At 45.1% G+C, this 15,913-nt stretch overlaps 1 protein-coding gene across 1 annotated transcript in view; it reads left to right on the top strand.

Moving 5' to 3' along the window:
* The window catches only part of NSF (N-ethylmaleimide sensitive factor, vesicle fusing ATPase), a 138,610-nt gene that overhangs the window by 108,812 nt on the left and 13,885 nt on the right, over window positions 1-15,913 (top strand). The window contains exons 8-19 of the mRNA XM_088442432.1: window positions 309-464; window positions 3,934-4,133; window positions 4,575-4,740; window positions 4,826-4,900; window positions 4,981-5,168; window positions 11,274-11,369; window positions 12,035-12,191; window positions 12,296-12,429; window positions 13,682-13,748; window positions 13,834-13,913; window positions 14,002-14,136; window positions 14,254-14,367. Of these exons, the coding sequence (XP_088298558.1) occupies window positions 309-464; window positions 3,934-4,133; window positions 4,575-4,740; window positions 4,826-4,900; window positions 4,981-5,168; window positions 11,274-11,369; window positions 12,035-12,191; window positions 12,296-12,429; window positions 13,682-13,748; window positions 13,834-13,913; window positions 14,002-14,136; window positions 14,254-14,367 (1,568 nt within the window). The remainder of the gene's footprint in view (window positions 1-308; window positions 465-3,933; window positions 4,134-4,574; window positions 4,741-4,825; window positions 4,901-4,980; window positions 5,169-11,273; window positions 11,370-12,034; window positions 12,192-12,295; window positions 12,430-13,681; window positions 13,749-13,833; window positions 13,914-14,001; window positions 14,137-14,253; window positions 14,368-15,913) is intronic.

Raw genomic sequence — 15,913 nt, forward strand, 5'->3', positions numbered from 1 at the left:
AAGGTGGGATGGAGTGTGGAGTTGAGATAAGGATCAAGATATAGAGGGATAGGTGTTCCTGAGGGCATTGCAAGTGAGGCTAAGAAGATTCCATTGCGTCCTGCAGGGAAAGGCTAGACCGGACAGATATTGGCAGACCTGGAAGGTGGGAGAGGAGAATCTGTTTCACTGCAGTTGATTTTTGTTGGCTTACCTCTTGTTTTCATTAGGGTAGAACCAGTGTGCATCCAGTGTGATTTATTCTCTCCTGCTACTTTGTACATCTATCTGAATATTTTTGCTGACTTGTATACCTCTATTGTACATAGGCAAAGCAAAGACCAGGCAGGATCGCCAGTCTATCATCAACCCAGACTGGAACTTTGAAAAGATGGGGATTGGTGGTCTGGACAAGGAGTTCTCTGACATATTCAGACGAGCCTTCGCTTCAAGGGTCTTCCCGCCAGAGATTGTGGAGCAGATGGGTGAGCTTTCAAAATGGTGACACCAGCTGGGCAGTTAGAGGTTGAAAATCTGTCACATTTGAGACACTGATACTGTTCATAGTTCATTTGTAGGAACATACATCTTTCTCCATATATTCCTTTCTTGTACTGTTACAGAAGATACATTTTGATCTCTGAGGGTTCTTGGGTTAGGTAAGAAACCAGAAACATACATGAAAGTAAATATTTTGGTCTGCATTGTAATATAACCAAAAGTTCTGTTAGCAGCAATGACAAAACATTACAGTGGAGGTCATTGTATCTGTATTTGTTGAAAGTCAATGTGTTGGGAGACAACAGTGGGAAACACAGGTGAACTTTAAGCTGTTTTCCAGGCAAATAATTTCATTTTCTGCTTTGCGGAGCTATGTTTCCATGCAGCTCCCCTGCCTCTCTGGTATACCTCATTGTGCTATTTGTCATCGTACATAATAATTGAATAGTAGGACTACAGAACCTTCAAATCCATTACTTTGCAGACTGGAGCAGGTTGCTGAACAGCATATAATGATCAGCCCTGGATTCACCAATACATCATACAAAAAACCACTACGCTGGTGTTTATAGGAGTATGGGGGCTTGGGTTTGGTATGTCAGGTCGACATTTATTATGTTGACGTGCATCAGGTTAATCGAATGTCGACATGCAGCATTCCGAAATGCTTAGCATGTCGACAGTGACCATGTCAACATTCATCATGTCTATACGGATGACCTGTCCACATGATGGAGTTGTCGACCTAATGTCCCTGGAGGCCCAGCGGTCACTTACTTGGTCCTGGCAGCTGCAGCAGCTCCAGCGTCTTATTCTGGGTCCTGACGGTCACGTTTGCAGCAGTTTTGGCGCAGGAAAGCGGCCATTCTGGTAAGTATTGTACTCCTAATCCCTACAGCTAACCTTCCCCCTCGTACCTAACCCTAACCTCTCCCGTTCTTTGCAGCCTAAACCTAACCTCCCTCCGTAACCTTGCCCTCCTGGCAGTGCCTAACCCTAACCTCTCCTGCTCCTTGCAGCCTAAGCATGAACCCCCTCCCCCCATAGCCTTACCCTCCTGGCAGTGCCTAACCCTAACTGTCAGCATTCTGAGAATATCACCATTTGACATGACAACATTTCAGATGTCGACATTGTGGACATGTCGACATGATGTCTGTTGACATGTTGAACCATGTCAATATTCTAATCTCAACATAGTGGTATCGACATTGTGAATGTCCACATGGTCCCTGTCGACCATGTGACTGGATCCCGGGGGTGTGAGTCACACCAGGCACATGGTATGGAACGTGGAAAGATCTGTCCAGCATAAGAGAGCGCTCATGGAGCAAATGTCTTGCTGCTGCTTTTACAGAAAATAAAGATGATTGTATAGTGCTCAGAGGGTGAAAAAGACATATATAAAAAGAAATGCTGCCAATTAATAATAAAAAACATTTTAATTACACAGATAGTATAATAATATTATGGGGCCATATTTTTATGGGTATTAGGGTCATATTAATTAATAATAACTGCACTTGTTGTGCAATATAATGGTTCACCTGTTATGTAATTTCTAAATAATATTGTCTTTGCATCAACTACCATGTTACCACATAAAGTATTAGAATGGCAAAATGATAAAATATATATATAATATAAATAACAATTGTACAAAAACAAATAGTCTAGGAAAATGTTTATCAGATTCTTATGTGGGAGTTGTCATCTGAAGTCGTAGGTGCAATGCAGCTTGTGCTCCCAATCAGCTGAATTAAACAGTAGGTGGATTGTCTCAGTTTTAATCATACTAGCACATAGATGAAGTACACTTACATTTGGTGCCAAGATTTGTGTCTCTCAGCACCACACTGTAAGTGTACTTTATTTATTACTAGGGTTATAAATGTTATCTGGCACAATGCTGCTTCTGTATGTTTGCCTCGTTGGTGGAAATGTACCTGATGCACCTTGGATTTATGGCTTGCATTTAAAGATGACTGGAAATACTCTGAATTGTGTTGTCATTAAAAATGTATGAGGCATATCTTGAATAGGGTAGGTGATCACTGATATGCTGTGTTGGTGAATGTAGAGGTCGGCGTCTGCTACACCTGCTGCTTCTAATGAAGCGCTTTGAGACGTTTATAAGTGTGTAAATGTCAGTTCTTTACCAGTACAGGTTATGAATTTTGCTTATTGCAACTCCCCGTTTTCATGTCACCTCAAGGAGCATTCCAGCCCATTCCTGTAGACTTCATCTCTTCTGCCTACATGTTTCCTGCACATTCACACCTGTGTCCCTGAAAAAGGTCATATTGTATCAGGATTAGGCCGGGATGACAGGCAACCTCTTCTACCCAAACACGGCTGTCAACACTGGCAAGTAATACACTGCTTGCCAGCAACTGGAAAATGCCAGCGCTGTGGAGATCAGCATTAATCAGTAGTCTAGTCCTCAAGCTCCATATGCCATTTGTTTCACCTAATGAATAGACTACAAGTGGGAATTCAACTCAGTTATTATTATTATCTTGTATTATCCTATTGACAGAACTGTGGAATATATATAAACACATATATCAGTCCCTACCACCCAGTAGACGCCACTCAGAGAAATGTGCCCATATGTATAGAACACGGATGATACAAACCAGTTCTGGGACATTTGCTATACTCTTATGCTGGGTACACACTGACAGCTATATTGGCCGATCAATTGAACGGCCAATATATCGTGTGTGTACCAGCGATTTGTCTGTGAGCAACGTTGTTCAGACATATTACGTCAGCTGTGCTGCACAGACTATGCCCAATATATCTGCAGATATATTGGGGCATTCTGCTGTGTGTATGGGTGGTCAGCCGACCGCCCGTACACTAGCAGCAGAGGGCGGGGGGCGCGATTGCGTGATCTACAGATATATATGTTATGGCTGTACCCAGCATTAGAGACAGCATTTTACTTACTTCCATAAAGGATAGGAATTCAGATTGGATGGAAATTTAATAAAACAAACCCAGTCCCTAAAGAATCATTAATGGGGGTATTCATGAGAGAGATAAACTTGTGAGAGTTAAAGTCTGCTCTTAATTGTCACTTTACAGATTTTTTAAACACAGCCTGTAAAAGGACAGTTAGGAGCTGAGTGGTTGGTAGTTTATCACTCTCCAATTTATCACTTTCCACAGCTTAGTACATCTCCCCCGCAGCCTGTAAAGTGACAATTAGGAGCAGATTGATTGGTACTTTAGGCCCCAGGTATGTAATGTTTTCAGAACTGAGTTTTTAGTTATTCATATAATTATCCCTTTTAATGAATGTTTATGCTGTATGCCTCCATAATGTTACTGGTTGACATGCACCATTTTCATGACTATTAGCCCACAAAATGGCTGACTTTGCTAAGCCATGTGTAGGTGGCAGGTTCACTTTACAGCAGTCTGACTTCACACTTCAACCTGCAGGGTGCAAGCATGTGAAAGGTATCCTACTCTTTGGCCCTCCCGGTTGTGGTAAAACCCTCATGGCTCGGCAGATTGGTAAGATGCTGAACGCCCGCGAGCCCAAAGTGGTTAACGGGCCAGAAATTCTTAACAAGTATGTTGGAGAGTCTGAGGCCAACATCCGAAAGCTGTTTGCAGACGCAGAAGATGAACAGAAGAGGGTGAGTGGTTAGCGCTTGTGCAATGTAGCTTTTATCTGGAAATGTACATTTTTTTTTTATGCACTGTCCATTTTCTAGGTCTCTTCATAATTTGTAAAATATGAGTATGCATAAACTAAAGCTAACATGGCTATTAGGGGAACCATAGTATTGGATTTAAATCTATTTTTAGTATTACACAGGACAAGTAAACTATGTAACATTTTCTGTTTATGTTAATTTGCAAATATAGAGAAGTACATATGCCCACATGTTGTATCTAAAATTTGCAGAGGCAGTTACCACTAATTACCAGCATGCTATAATCTCACTCTTAGCCATGTGATCAATAAATGAAAGTGTAAAAACCTAGTTATTACAATTAATACAGTTATTACAGTTCAGTGCAATTGGTCTACATAACATAGTATTACACAATAGTTTCACTCCTTGTGCCTCTAGCTGGGTGCCAACAGTGGACTACACATTATCATCTTTGATGAAATAGACGCCATTTGCAAGCAGAGAGGTAGCATGGCGGGCAGCACGGGCGTCCATGACACTGTGGTAAACCAGTTGCTTTCCAAGATAGATGGTGTGGAGCAGCTCAATAACATCCTGGTCATAGGTGAGATGTGGTCTCGGACAGGATGATACTAGGTTCCCACATGGATGAAGCTTACTCCCCTTCCCTTCTGTATACATCTCTGTAGGGATGACCAATAGGCCAGACTTGATAGATGAAGCTCTCCTGAGACCTGGAAGGCTGGAGGTGAAAATGGAGATAGGTGAGTTTGGTTTGAATATATTTTTTACCTTTCCCGCTAAAATATTTTATTTACCTCTTCCATTAATTGTGCTTCTCCAGGCCTGCCTGATGAGAAAGGCCGTATCCAGATCCTCAATATCCACACAGTTCGTATGAGAGAACATAAGTTGCTTTCTCAGGATGTCGACATATCCGAATTAGCCCAAGAGACCAAGAATTTTAGCGGAGCTGAGCTAGAAGGCCTGGTGAGGGCGGCACAGTCCACCGCCATGAACCGGCTTATCAAGGTAAGACAGTCTGACTGCACTCTCAGGAACAGAAGTCTTCCATTAGTATGGTATAGACAGACTTGCTGACAAAATCAGAACAACTAGCTGGCTGGGAGAATGCAAATAACACAATTCTCTGTAGGAGACTTGACTTCCGGGATGATTCCATTTACTTGGCAGTCCCTAGAGTAAATTCTTTCAGTCAAAACATTGTTTTTAACATGGAATAACCTCCTTTTAAAATATCATTAATGCTATACCAATTTATGTTACATTAAATAGAGCTGTAACCAATATGTACATAGATCACAATAATTCCCCCCACATGTACAAAAATCAGTGTGGTTTTACAAAACAATTGCTAAAAAATGCAAATAAAGTAACTGTTGAAAAGTATTCATGTACACTGTACCTACATTGAGAACAGCTTACATTGCCGGCCTCTCTAATAAAATACATGAAATTAAAAGCTCTTGTATTCCTTCAAATGAACCGTTAACAACTGCATGACATCAATAGGTGGCGTACATACACACTGCGTTATATCACATGTGGTAGTACATACACACTGCATGATATCGCTAGTGGGAGTGCACAGACACTACCTCATATTAATAGGGGGAGTACATACACACTGCCTGGTATCACTAGGGAGAGTACACATACACTGGGCGGGATGCAGCAAGGTGAGAAATGCATTTCTTACATGTACTAAGCCCCGGAATGCGATGTACTCTGGGGTTTGGTTGCGGTGGGTAACCCCATCTTCCTGATGGCGTTACCCATAGAAGCCTATGGGCACCCCGCGGCCTGTGATGGCGTTACCCATAGAAGCCTATGGGCCCCCCGCGGCATGCCCGTCTCTGTGCATGCGCAGAAGGACACCGGAGGGGCTTCTGGGTCATAGACCCAGAAGTCCCTCCATTGCAAAGGGCCACTCTTTCAGAGAAGAGCGGTCCTTGGTGGTGATCGTCATTCATCCCGCCCACTGCTGGTATTACTAGGGTGAATACACACACACTGCCTGGTATCACTAGAGGGAGTTACATACACACTGCCTGGTATCACTAGAGGAAGTACATTCACACACTCATATCACTAGGAGGAGTACACACACACTGCCTGGTACCACCAGGAGGAGTACATACACACTGCCTGATATTAATGGGAGGAGTACATACACACTGCCTGGTATAACTAGGATGAGTACACACACACTGTTTGGTATCACTAGATGGAGTAAACACACACTGCCTGGTATCACTACGGGGTGTATACACACACTGCCTTGTATCACTAGGAGCACATACACACTGCCTAGTATCACTAGGGGGAGTACACACACACTGCCTGGTATCACTAGGGGGAGTACAAACACACTGCCTGGTTTCACTAGGGGGAGTACAAACACTGCCTAGTATCAGTAGGAGGAGTACATACACACTGCCTGGTATTACTAGGGGGAGTACATACACACACTCATATCACTAGGGGGAGTACATACACACTGCCTGGTATCACTAGGAGGAGTACATACACACTGCCTGGTATCATTAGGAGTACATACACACTGCCTGGTATCACTAGGAGGAGTACATACACACTGCCTGGTATCACTAGGAGGAGTACATACACACTGCCTGGTATCACTAGGGGGAGTACATACCCACTGCCTGGTATCACTAGGAGGAGTACATACCCACTGCCTGGTATCACTAGGAGGAGTACATACCCACTGCCTGGTATCACTAGGAGGAGTACATACCCACTGCCTGGTATCACTAGGAGGAGTACATACCCTCTGCCTGGTATCACTAGGAGGAGTACATACACACTGCCTGGTATCACTAGGAGGAGTACATACACACTGCCTGGTATCACTAGGAGGAGTACATACACACTGCCTGGTATCACTAGGAGGAGTACATACACACTGCCTGGTATTAATAGGGGGAGTACAAACACACTGCATGGTATCACTAGGGGGAGTACAAACACACTGGATGGTATCACTAGGGGAAGAACAAACACACTGTCTGGTATCACTAGGGGGAGTACATACACACACTCATATCACTAGGGGGAGTACATACACACACTGCCTGGTGTCACTAGGGGGAGTACAAACACACTGCCTGGTGTTACTAGGGGGAGTACAAACACACTGCCTGGTGTCACTAGGGGGAGTACAAACACACTGCCTGGTGTCACTAGGGGGAGTACAAACACACTGCCTGGTGTCACTAGGGGGAGTACAAACACACTGCCTGGTGTCACTAGGGGGAGTACAAACACACTGCTTGGTGTCACTAGGGGGAGTACAAACACACTGGATGGTATCACTAGGGGAAGAACAAACACACTGTCTGGTATCACTAGGGGGAGTACATACACACACTCATATCACTAGGGGGAGTACATACACACACTGCCTGGTGTCACTAGGGGGAGTACATACACACACTGCCTGGTGTCACTAGGGGGAGTACATACACACACTGCCTGGTGTCACTAGGGGGAGTACAAACACACTGCCTGGTGTCACTAGGGGGAGTACATACACACACTCATATCGCTTTTGGGGAGTACATACACACTGCCTGGTATCACTAGGAGGAGTACATACACACTGCCTGGTATCACTAGGAGGAGTACATACACACTGCCTGGTATCACTAGGAGGAGTACATACACACTGCCTGGTATCACTAGGAGGAGTACATACACACTGCCTGGTATCACTAGGGGGAGTACATACACACTGCCTGGTATCACTAGGGGGAGTACATACACACTGCCTGGTATCACTAGGAGGAGTACATACACACTGCCTGGTATCACTAGGGGGGAGTACAAACACACTGCATGGTATCACTAGGGGAAGAACAAACACACTGTCTGGTATCACTAGGGGGAGTACATACACACACTCATATCACTAGGGGGAGTACATACACACACTGCCTGGTGTCACTAGGGGGAGTACAAACACACTGCCTGGTGTTACTAGGGGGAGTACAAACACACTGCCTGGTGTCACTAGGGGGAGTACAAACACACTGCCTGGTGTCACTAGGGGGAGTACAAACACACTGCCTGGTGTCACTAGGGGGAGTACAAACACACTGCCTGGTGTCACTAGGGGGAGTACAAACACACTGCCTGGTGTCACTAGGGGGAGTACAAACACACTGCCTGGTGTCACTAGGGGGAGTACAAACACACTGCTTGGTGTCACTAGGGGGAGTACATACACACACTGCCTGGTGTCACTAGGGGGAGTACATACACACACTGCCTGGTGTCACTAGGGGGAGTACAAACACACTGCCTGCTGTCACTAGGAGGAGTACATACACACTGCCTGGTATCACTAGGGGGAGTACATACACACTGCCTGGTATCACTAGGGGGAGTACATACACTCTGCCTGGTATCACTAGGGGGAGTACATACACACTGCCTGGTATCACTAGGAGGAGTACATACACACTGCCTGGTATTACTAGGGGGAGTACAAACACACTGCATGGTATCACTAGGGGAAGAACAAACACACTGTCTGGTATCACTAGGGGGAGTACATACACACACTCATATCACTAGGGGGAGTACATACACACACTGCCTGGTGTCACTAGGGGGAGTACAAACACACTGCCTGGTGTTACTAGGGGGAGTACCAACACACTGCCTGGTGTCACTAGGGGGAGTACAAACACACTGCCTGGTGTCACTAGGGGGAGTACAAACACACTGCCTGGTGTCACTAGGGGGAGTACAAACACACTGCCTGGTGTCACTAGGGGGAGTACAAACACACTGCTTGGTGTCACTAGGGGGAGTACATACACACACTGCCTGGTGTCACTAGGGGGAGTACATACACACACTGCCTGGTGTCACTAGGGGGAGTACAAACACACTGCCTGCTGTCACTAGGGGGAGTACAAGCACACTGCCTGGTGTCACTAGGGGGAGTACAAACACACTGCCTGGTGTCACTAGGGGGAGTACAAACACACTGCCTGGTGTCCCTAGGGGGAGTACAAACACACTGCCTGGTATCACTAGGGGAAGAACAAACACATTGCCTGGTATTACTAGAAGGAGTACATTCACACTGACGCATATCACAAGGAAGAGTAAACACACAGTGCCTGGTATCACTAGGGGAAGAACAAACACACTGTCTGGTATCACTAGGGGGAGTACATACACACACTCATATCACTAGGGGGAGTACATACACACTGCCTGGTGTCACTAGGGGGAGTACAAACACACTGCATGGTATCACTAGGGGAAGAACAAACACATTGTCTGGTATTACTAGGGGGAGTACATACACACCCCCTGGTATTACTAGGGGGAGTACATACACACTGCCTGGTATTACTAGGGGGAGTACACACACTTTCTGCTACTAACTGTACTCTGGCATTTTTTGGATCAGTATTTTTTTCATACTTCAAACTGGTGATCTTGAAGAGAGCAAGGCTTCTATTACCTCATTTAAAACATTCTCTATGTTTAAAAAGTTACAAATACCATATTTCAGAGTTTACAAAACTCCACCATTACTGTTTAGGTTTTAGGATATTCATGCTTGTGTCCAGATTGACTCAGGTACTAATTACGTGATCTGTGCTCAAGCATGGATATCTTTAAAACTTGGACTGTAAAATACATTGTTCTATAACCAGACATTTCACTGCAGCTCTGGAGAATAGTAAGGGTATTATTTCCCCAACCCACTACAGAGCTGAGCTTCCCCTACATCTTTAGTGCAGTGTCCCGATGCTGTCTGTCATCTAAACACTTATTTTAGGAGTCATTGAGCTACTGTGATATCACTGGCCCTGCCCTGTGTATTAATCCAGCTATCTACACAGTACATTTCTGTTAAGCTGTCAATCTTAGTGTAGACTAGTGTTGATACTAGATTTACTTGATTGATTTTTAACATGTAAAATTAATGCGCTTCTATAATTGAAGATAATGAAAGGAAATTGTAATAGGTGTTATTTAGAGAGTAGCTTTTGGACACTAAAACATCTGAAATGTAGTAATATTGCTATCGGCAGGTAACATGAGTATGGGGGATAGCTTTTGTGATTCCTCCCCTGGCCTGTACGCCTGTACTACTGTAATAATAATCAGCTCTACCTTTCAACACCTGCCAATATCTTACCACCACATCGGCCTTGTAACCGCTCCCCCTGGCTTTATTAGTTGGCAGAGGAGACAGGACAGTTTGAGCCATGCTCAACCTTTCTTCTTTCCTACTCTCTAGGCTCTAAATACAATCCATTTATACAGAACTCTGAAAGAAAAGATGGCATCACAGTGCATTTCGTCTGCTGATGTGCTAATACATATTCAGTAACATGTCCCCTCTTTTTATCTATTTTAATTGATATACACACCTACGTGAACTCATTACTGTAAACTAACGACATCATTGATGGGCGCACTGCGTTAGTGATGTCACTAATGGTAGGTTGCCATCTTAGCAATATTGATTCCCTAAAAACTGTTGCCTGCCCTGTGCATGTGAGACAGACATACTTTAGTCTCTGCCTCAAAGTGATTTGTTCTTACATTATAATTCATGTGATAAAATAACATCAGACAACCCAATGTATCAGCTGCTGCAACAACTTTATTTATTAGTCCTGTGAATCCTGCATCCTGCCAGGTAAGAATTCATAGCTTCTGTGGTAAACCATGTGACTGCCTCTTTCATGTAAGTACATCATAATATATATATATATAATTTGAGAAAAACAAATTGCAACTTTGTAGCTCAGCATGTTATATCTAGTCAGACATAATTCCTCTTACAGTATAACTGTAGGTCTATAATACAGAATGGCAAAATCTATTTAAATCGCCAATTTACACTCTCCCCTTCAGTTACATATTTGTTAGCGTTGCTCACAGGGACTTTGAGGCAGCACTTGGTGATCATATAGAAGCAGCTATTTACCATTTCAGTTCTTATATTTGGAAATTGATAAGCAATCCAATACTTGTACACGTTCCTAATACATCAGACAACTTTGCCGTTCATGCGGAACAGACACCATTTTCATTACTAATTTCCATTCTTTCCCTCAGGCTACCAGCAAAGTAGAGGTTGATATGGAAAAGGCTGAGTCTCTCCAAGTGGTGAGAGGAGACTTTTTCACCTCCCTGGAAAATGACGTAAAGCCTGTAAGTGATTCTCCTACTATTCACTTCAAAACTCCAGACATTGAGCCTTGATATTACTCCCAGTTTCTCTCGAAACCCTGTCACTGAGACCTCATAGACTCAGGACCTACGGTCATACTCCCTACAATCCTTTTTCCCTGTCATATTTTTATTTGTTATTTATATAGCACATACATATTCCACAGCGCTTTTACAAATCATTTTTGGCCATTTATCTCAGTCCCTGCACTGTAGGAGCTTATAATCAGTATTCCCTAACAATATGTACACAAACACACTAGAGTTCATTTTTTTTTGTCCGGAGCCATTTAACCAGCCGGTATATTTTTTAGAGGAAACTGGAGTACCCGGAGGAAACCTGGGGAGAATGTATAAACTCCACACATTTAGGGTCGTATTTGAAATGGAACCCAAGACCTCAATGCTGTGAGGCAGTAATGCTACCTATTACCCCAACCCTTTCCCATCTGCTTGCTGTATCCTTAGAACACAGCAATTGTTGCTGAATGTGACTTTTAAAGTGAATACAAAATGAAATTGCTCTCGCACAGATCCGCAGAGTCACTTCTCGGCAAGTTTGGGCTGTGGCTGTAAAGTACATGCATGGACAATCTTCTCACACATTAATCTTGCGCTGTGAAAACTATATATATATTTTTTTTTAGGCATTTGGAACGAACCAAGAGGACTACGCAAGCTATATCATGAATGGCATCATCAAGTGGGGCGACCCTGTAAGTCACGTCTTGGATGATGGTGAACTGCTCGTCCAGCAAACCAAGAACAGTGATCGCACACCACTGGTCAGCGTTTTACTAGAAGGTATGGGCTGTAAGCTGTAGATTGGTGGTGGCAGGGGATTTACTGTCTGACAGAAGGGGTGGTGTTCCTATAATGCACCAATTCGCATGCATCTATTTTTTCAGGCCCACCTCATAGCGGTAAAACAGCACTTGCTGCCAAGATCTCTGAGGAGTCTAATTTCCCATTCATTAAGATCTGCTCACCCGAGAAGATGATCGGTTTCTCTGAGACTGCCAAGTGCCAGGCCATGAAAAAAGTATGTACACCTTTGTGACAGTCACTAATTGAGGTATTATTCATTAACATGGTGGCATAGCGAAAAGGTCTTAAGTCCTGCAGCAAAATCTAATGGTGCGTACACACTGGGCGATATTACTGAGCGATTGAACGATTACGACATCATAATCGTGCAGTCGCTCAGTAATCGTGCACAAATCGTGCACTATAATGACGGAAACGACCACCGATGCGCGCTCCCGCTGGTCGTTTCCGTCATTGTCCATTGCCTGAACATGCAGCACAATCTGCCGATAACGACAGATTGTGCATGTTCAGTGATGAGGGAGGGAGCCTACACTGAGCGATATATCATTCAGTGTAGGCACTGCAGGGGACCAGGAATGACGGTACGATTACGATGTCGCCCAGTGTGCACGCCTTTAGATGCCCTCACCTCCAGCATTTTCTCCCCATCCCATAGTAACACATACTCCCTTCATTGCAGTACTTCACGCTTACTTTATCTGTGACACATCTAATGAACTGGCTGGCTTTATGGGACTCAGACCCATGCCCGCCTTTTAGCCCCTTGTCTGTAGACTCTTCGCCATGCGTGTTCCATACGTTGTGTGATGTCTGTTGTATACCCTCTGTTTGTCCCTGTACTTACTTACCCAGGTTTTGAGCAATGTATACCTAGTGTTTGAAGTGGAACTAATGCTCTCCACAAGCCCTGCTAACATGTAGGGACTTATAGTTCTTTAACTGAAGGGGGCATTAATTTGCTATCAAATCTCTTACTGTGTAGCTAAAGAGCCATGTTTTTCACCAAGAACATGGGCTCTCTCTATCAAAAGCTCTTAACAATGGCATTACCACACAGTGCTCACTTCAGAATGAGGAAGGCCCAGGACTGCACAGCCTGCTTAATGGATATAGGAGCCTATGACCAATAAAGCATTCCTCCTCCTGAAGAGTGCTGTGTGATGACCTCATTGCCTACAGCCCCCAAAATAGAAAGACTGAGCTGTTCTATTGAAGACACTGCTCCCGAGACAGCCCTTGAACCTGACTGCGGTAGGGGCCTCAGATAGACCCCGGTACCTCAGAGCTACTTGCAAACACTGTAAGCTTTCTTCATCAGGACAATTTTCCCGACTTCATATTCAGACTGGTCTTTTTCTTTTCTCAATTGACATTTTTCCTTCCCCTGATTTATACCTCTATTGCTCTTGCTATTTAAAATAAACCCCATATTTGTCTTACTACTTCTACTTTTTTTCCACCAGATCTTTGATGATGCTTACAAGTCTCAGCTGAGTTGTGTTGTGGTGGACGATATAGAGAGGCTGCTAGGTGAGACTGCTTCCACCCTATTCTCTGCATAAATCATTTTAAAGTAAGTAATTTGGGATTATAACTTACTGCTTCCTCATTGTAGACTATGTGCCAATTGGTCCTCGTTTCTCTAATCTGGTACTTCAGGCTTTGCTTGTGCTCTTAAAGAAGGCCCCGCCTCAGGTAGGAGTATTTAGAATTAAAATCCATCTGTTGGTAAATTGTGCCGCTGTAATTGCAGACATCTCTAATACTATCTTTTTTCCTCCAGCGTCGTAAACTGCTGATCATTGGCACAACCAGTCGTAAGGACGTCCTTCAGGAGATGGAGATGCTGGACGCCTTTAGTACAACCATCCATGTACCAAACATCTGCACAGGAGAGCAGTTGATGGAAGCTCTGGAGGTGAGGTCATCACATCACATCTGGGAGAGCCCTCATTTGAAGAACACTTAATGCAGTAGTGCGTTTTCACAGTGTTAATGTAAATGTAGTTTTGACAGCTCTGTGTTTGTTCTGCAGCTCCTGGGCAGCTTCAAGGACAATGAACGGTCTATCATTGCTCAGCATGTGAAGGGCAGAAAGGTTTACATAGGGATCAAGAAGCTACTCATGTTAATTGAGATGTCCATGCAGGTGAGATTGCATTAGAAAGGGCTGTTACGTAACAGTGTAAGGATGGAGACATGAAGGATGGAGAATTCAATTCAGTGCGATGTTGAATAGCGATGTGAGGGAGCTCCCGCAGCTATTCAATTCAACGTGCTGTTTGGGTAGGCTAAGGATTTCTTCTCGTACCCTCCAGGGGATGCGAGGAGAAATCCGACCAAAGTGCTGGGCGCGCAGCTGTTTTTCTGCATATGACACTTTGGTCAGAGAATACTGGTTACCACGCCTTAACACCCTTGTTAAGGCGCCATAACCGGCATTCTCCGACCACACAGCGCACTGAATTGAATATCTCCGGGAGCTCGCTCCCGGCGCGATTCAATTCGCGTTGAATTCAATTCTCCTGGTGATTTTGGCAAAGTTTAAGAGCAAAAATATACTTATTGTTGTCTAGTTATTATATTGCGCTTTCTACTTCAGGGTCCATAGGGGGTCCACAGGGTTGACCTTGGGGGTATAGCTGGATCTGGATCCACGGGCACCACGCAGTTAAAGCTTTGCTGCTCCCAGGATGCACTTGGGTCCGTCCTCCTCTATACCCTGCCCCCGGCCACAGGCACCTCAGTTTTAGTTGGTGCCCGGCCGGAGTCGGGTCACCCTGCGCAGGGGGGCTGCATAAGCAGCCCCTAAGCTTTATTTTTTATTTTTTAAAAAAGATTTAATTTTATTTTTACTGTCTTCAGAGCGGCAGCATCAGACTGTCCATCTGGACGTCTACGCTGCCACTCCAACAGCCCCGCTGGCGCTGCGACGCCGGTACTGATCCGGGGATCGCAGCGGGACCCCGGAGTCAGTACTAGCGTGGCTCCGGGACCTCCCAAGGACTGCTGCCGGACTGAAGGGGCCAGGTAAGCCGCGTGCAGCGCTGTCAGCGCTGCGCTCGGGGAATAATGCAGTCTTCATGCCGCCGGTCTCTGGGGACAGACCGGCGGCGCTAGTAGCGGCGGCGGGCTCCCCCACTATGTGGAATACCCCGCGTGTCTGCTGACCTCCAGGGTGTAAGACCGGCGGGGAACCGGCTTCCCTGGGGGTTTTCATACTAGCAGGGGAGGCAGCCTTCCCTGCTTCAGTGCTCCTCCCCTCAGCCCAGCGCGCCTTCTCTCATGCGTGCTGGCGTCGCTGGGCTGTTATCTCCTGGCCACTCCTCCTCAGTGCTCTCCGGCGGCCATCTTCAGGCAGCATTGCAGAGCTCCCAGGCAGGCTTACAGTGGACCAGTCACCCTGCGTACCTCTCCCCTGATCAGGATGGTGTTCGCAGCGCTATAGCCCTCCCAGACACTGAATCTGGGAGGTTGATTGTAGCGGAAGGTGCAGTGAGTAATACTTCTCTGCATGGTATGTGACTTTTGCTAGTGCTGCTGTCTGTGCTTATTTTCTACTTACTGTCAGCTTTTTACCTATCCCTTTCCTTCTCCTACGGCCCGCAGGTGCGTGGGGGAGGGGTGTTCTTTCCGTGTACCTCACTTATATAGATCTACGTATTTGTGAGGTCCGTCACATACTGCGGTGTGCT

The sequence above is a fragment of the Taudactylus pleione genome, unplaced genomic scaffold (genome assembly GCF_031769625.1).
Source record: "Taudactylus pleione unplaced genomic scaffold, aTauple2 ptg000018l, whole genome shotgun sequence".
In the NCBI taxonomy this organism is placed as follows: Eukaryota; Metazoa; Chordata; class Amphibia; order Anura; family Myobatrachidae; genus Taudactylus; species Taudactylus pleione.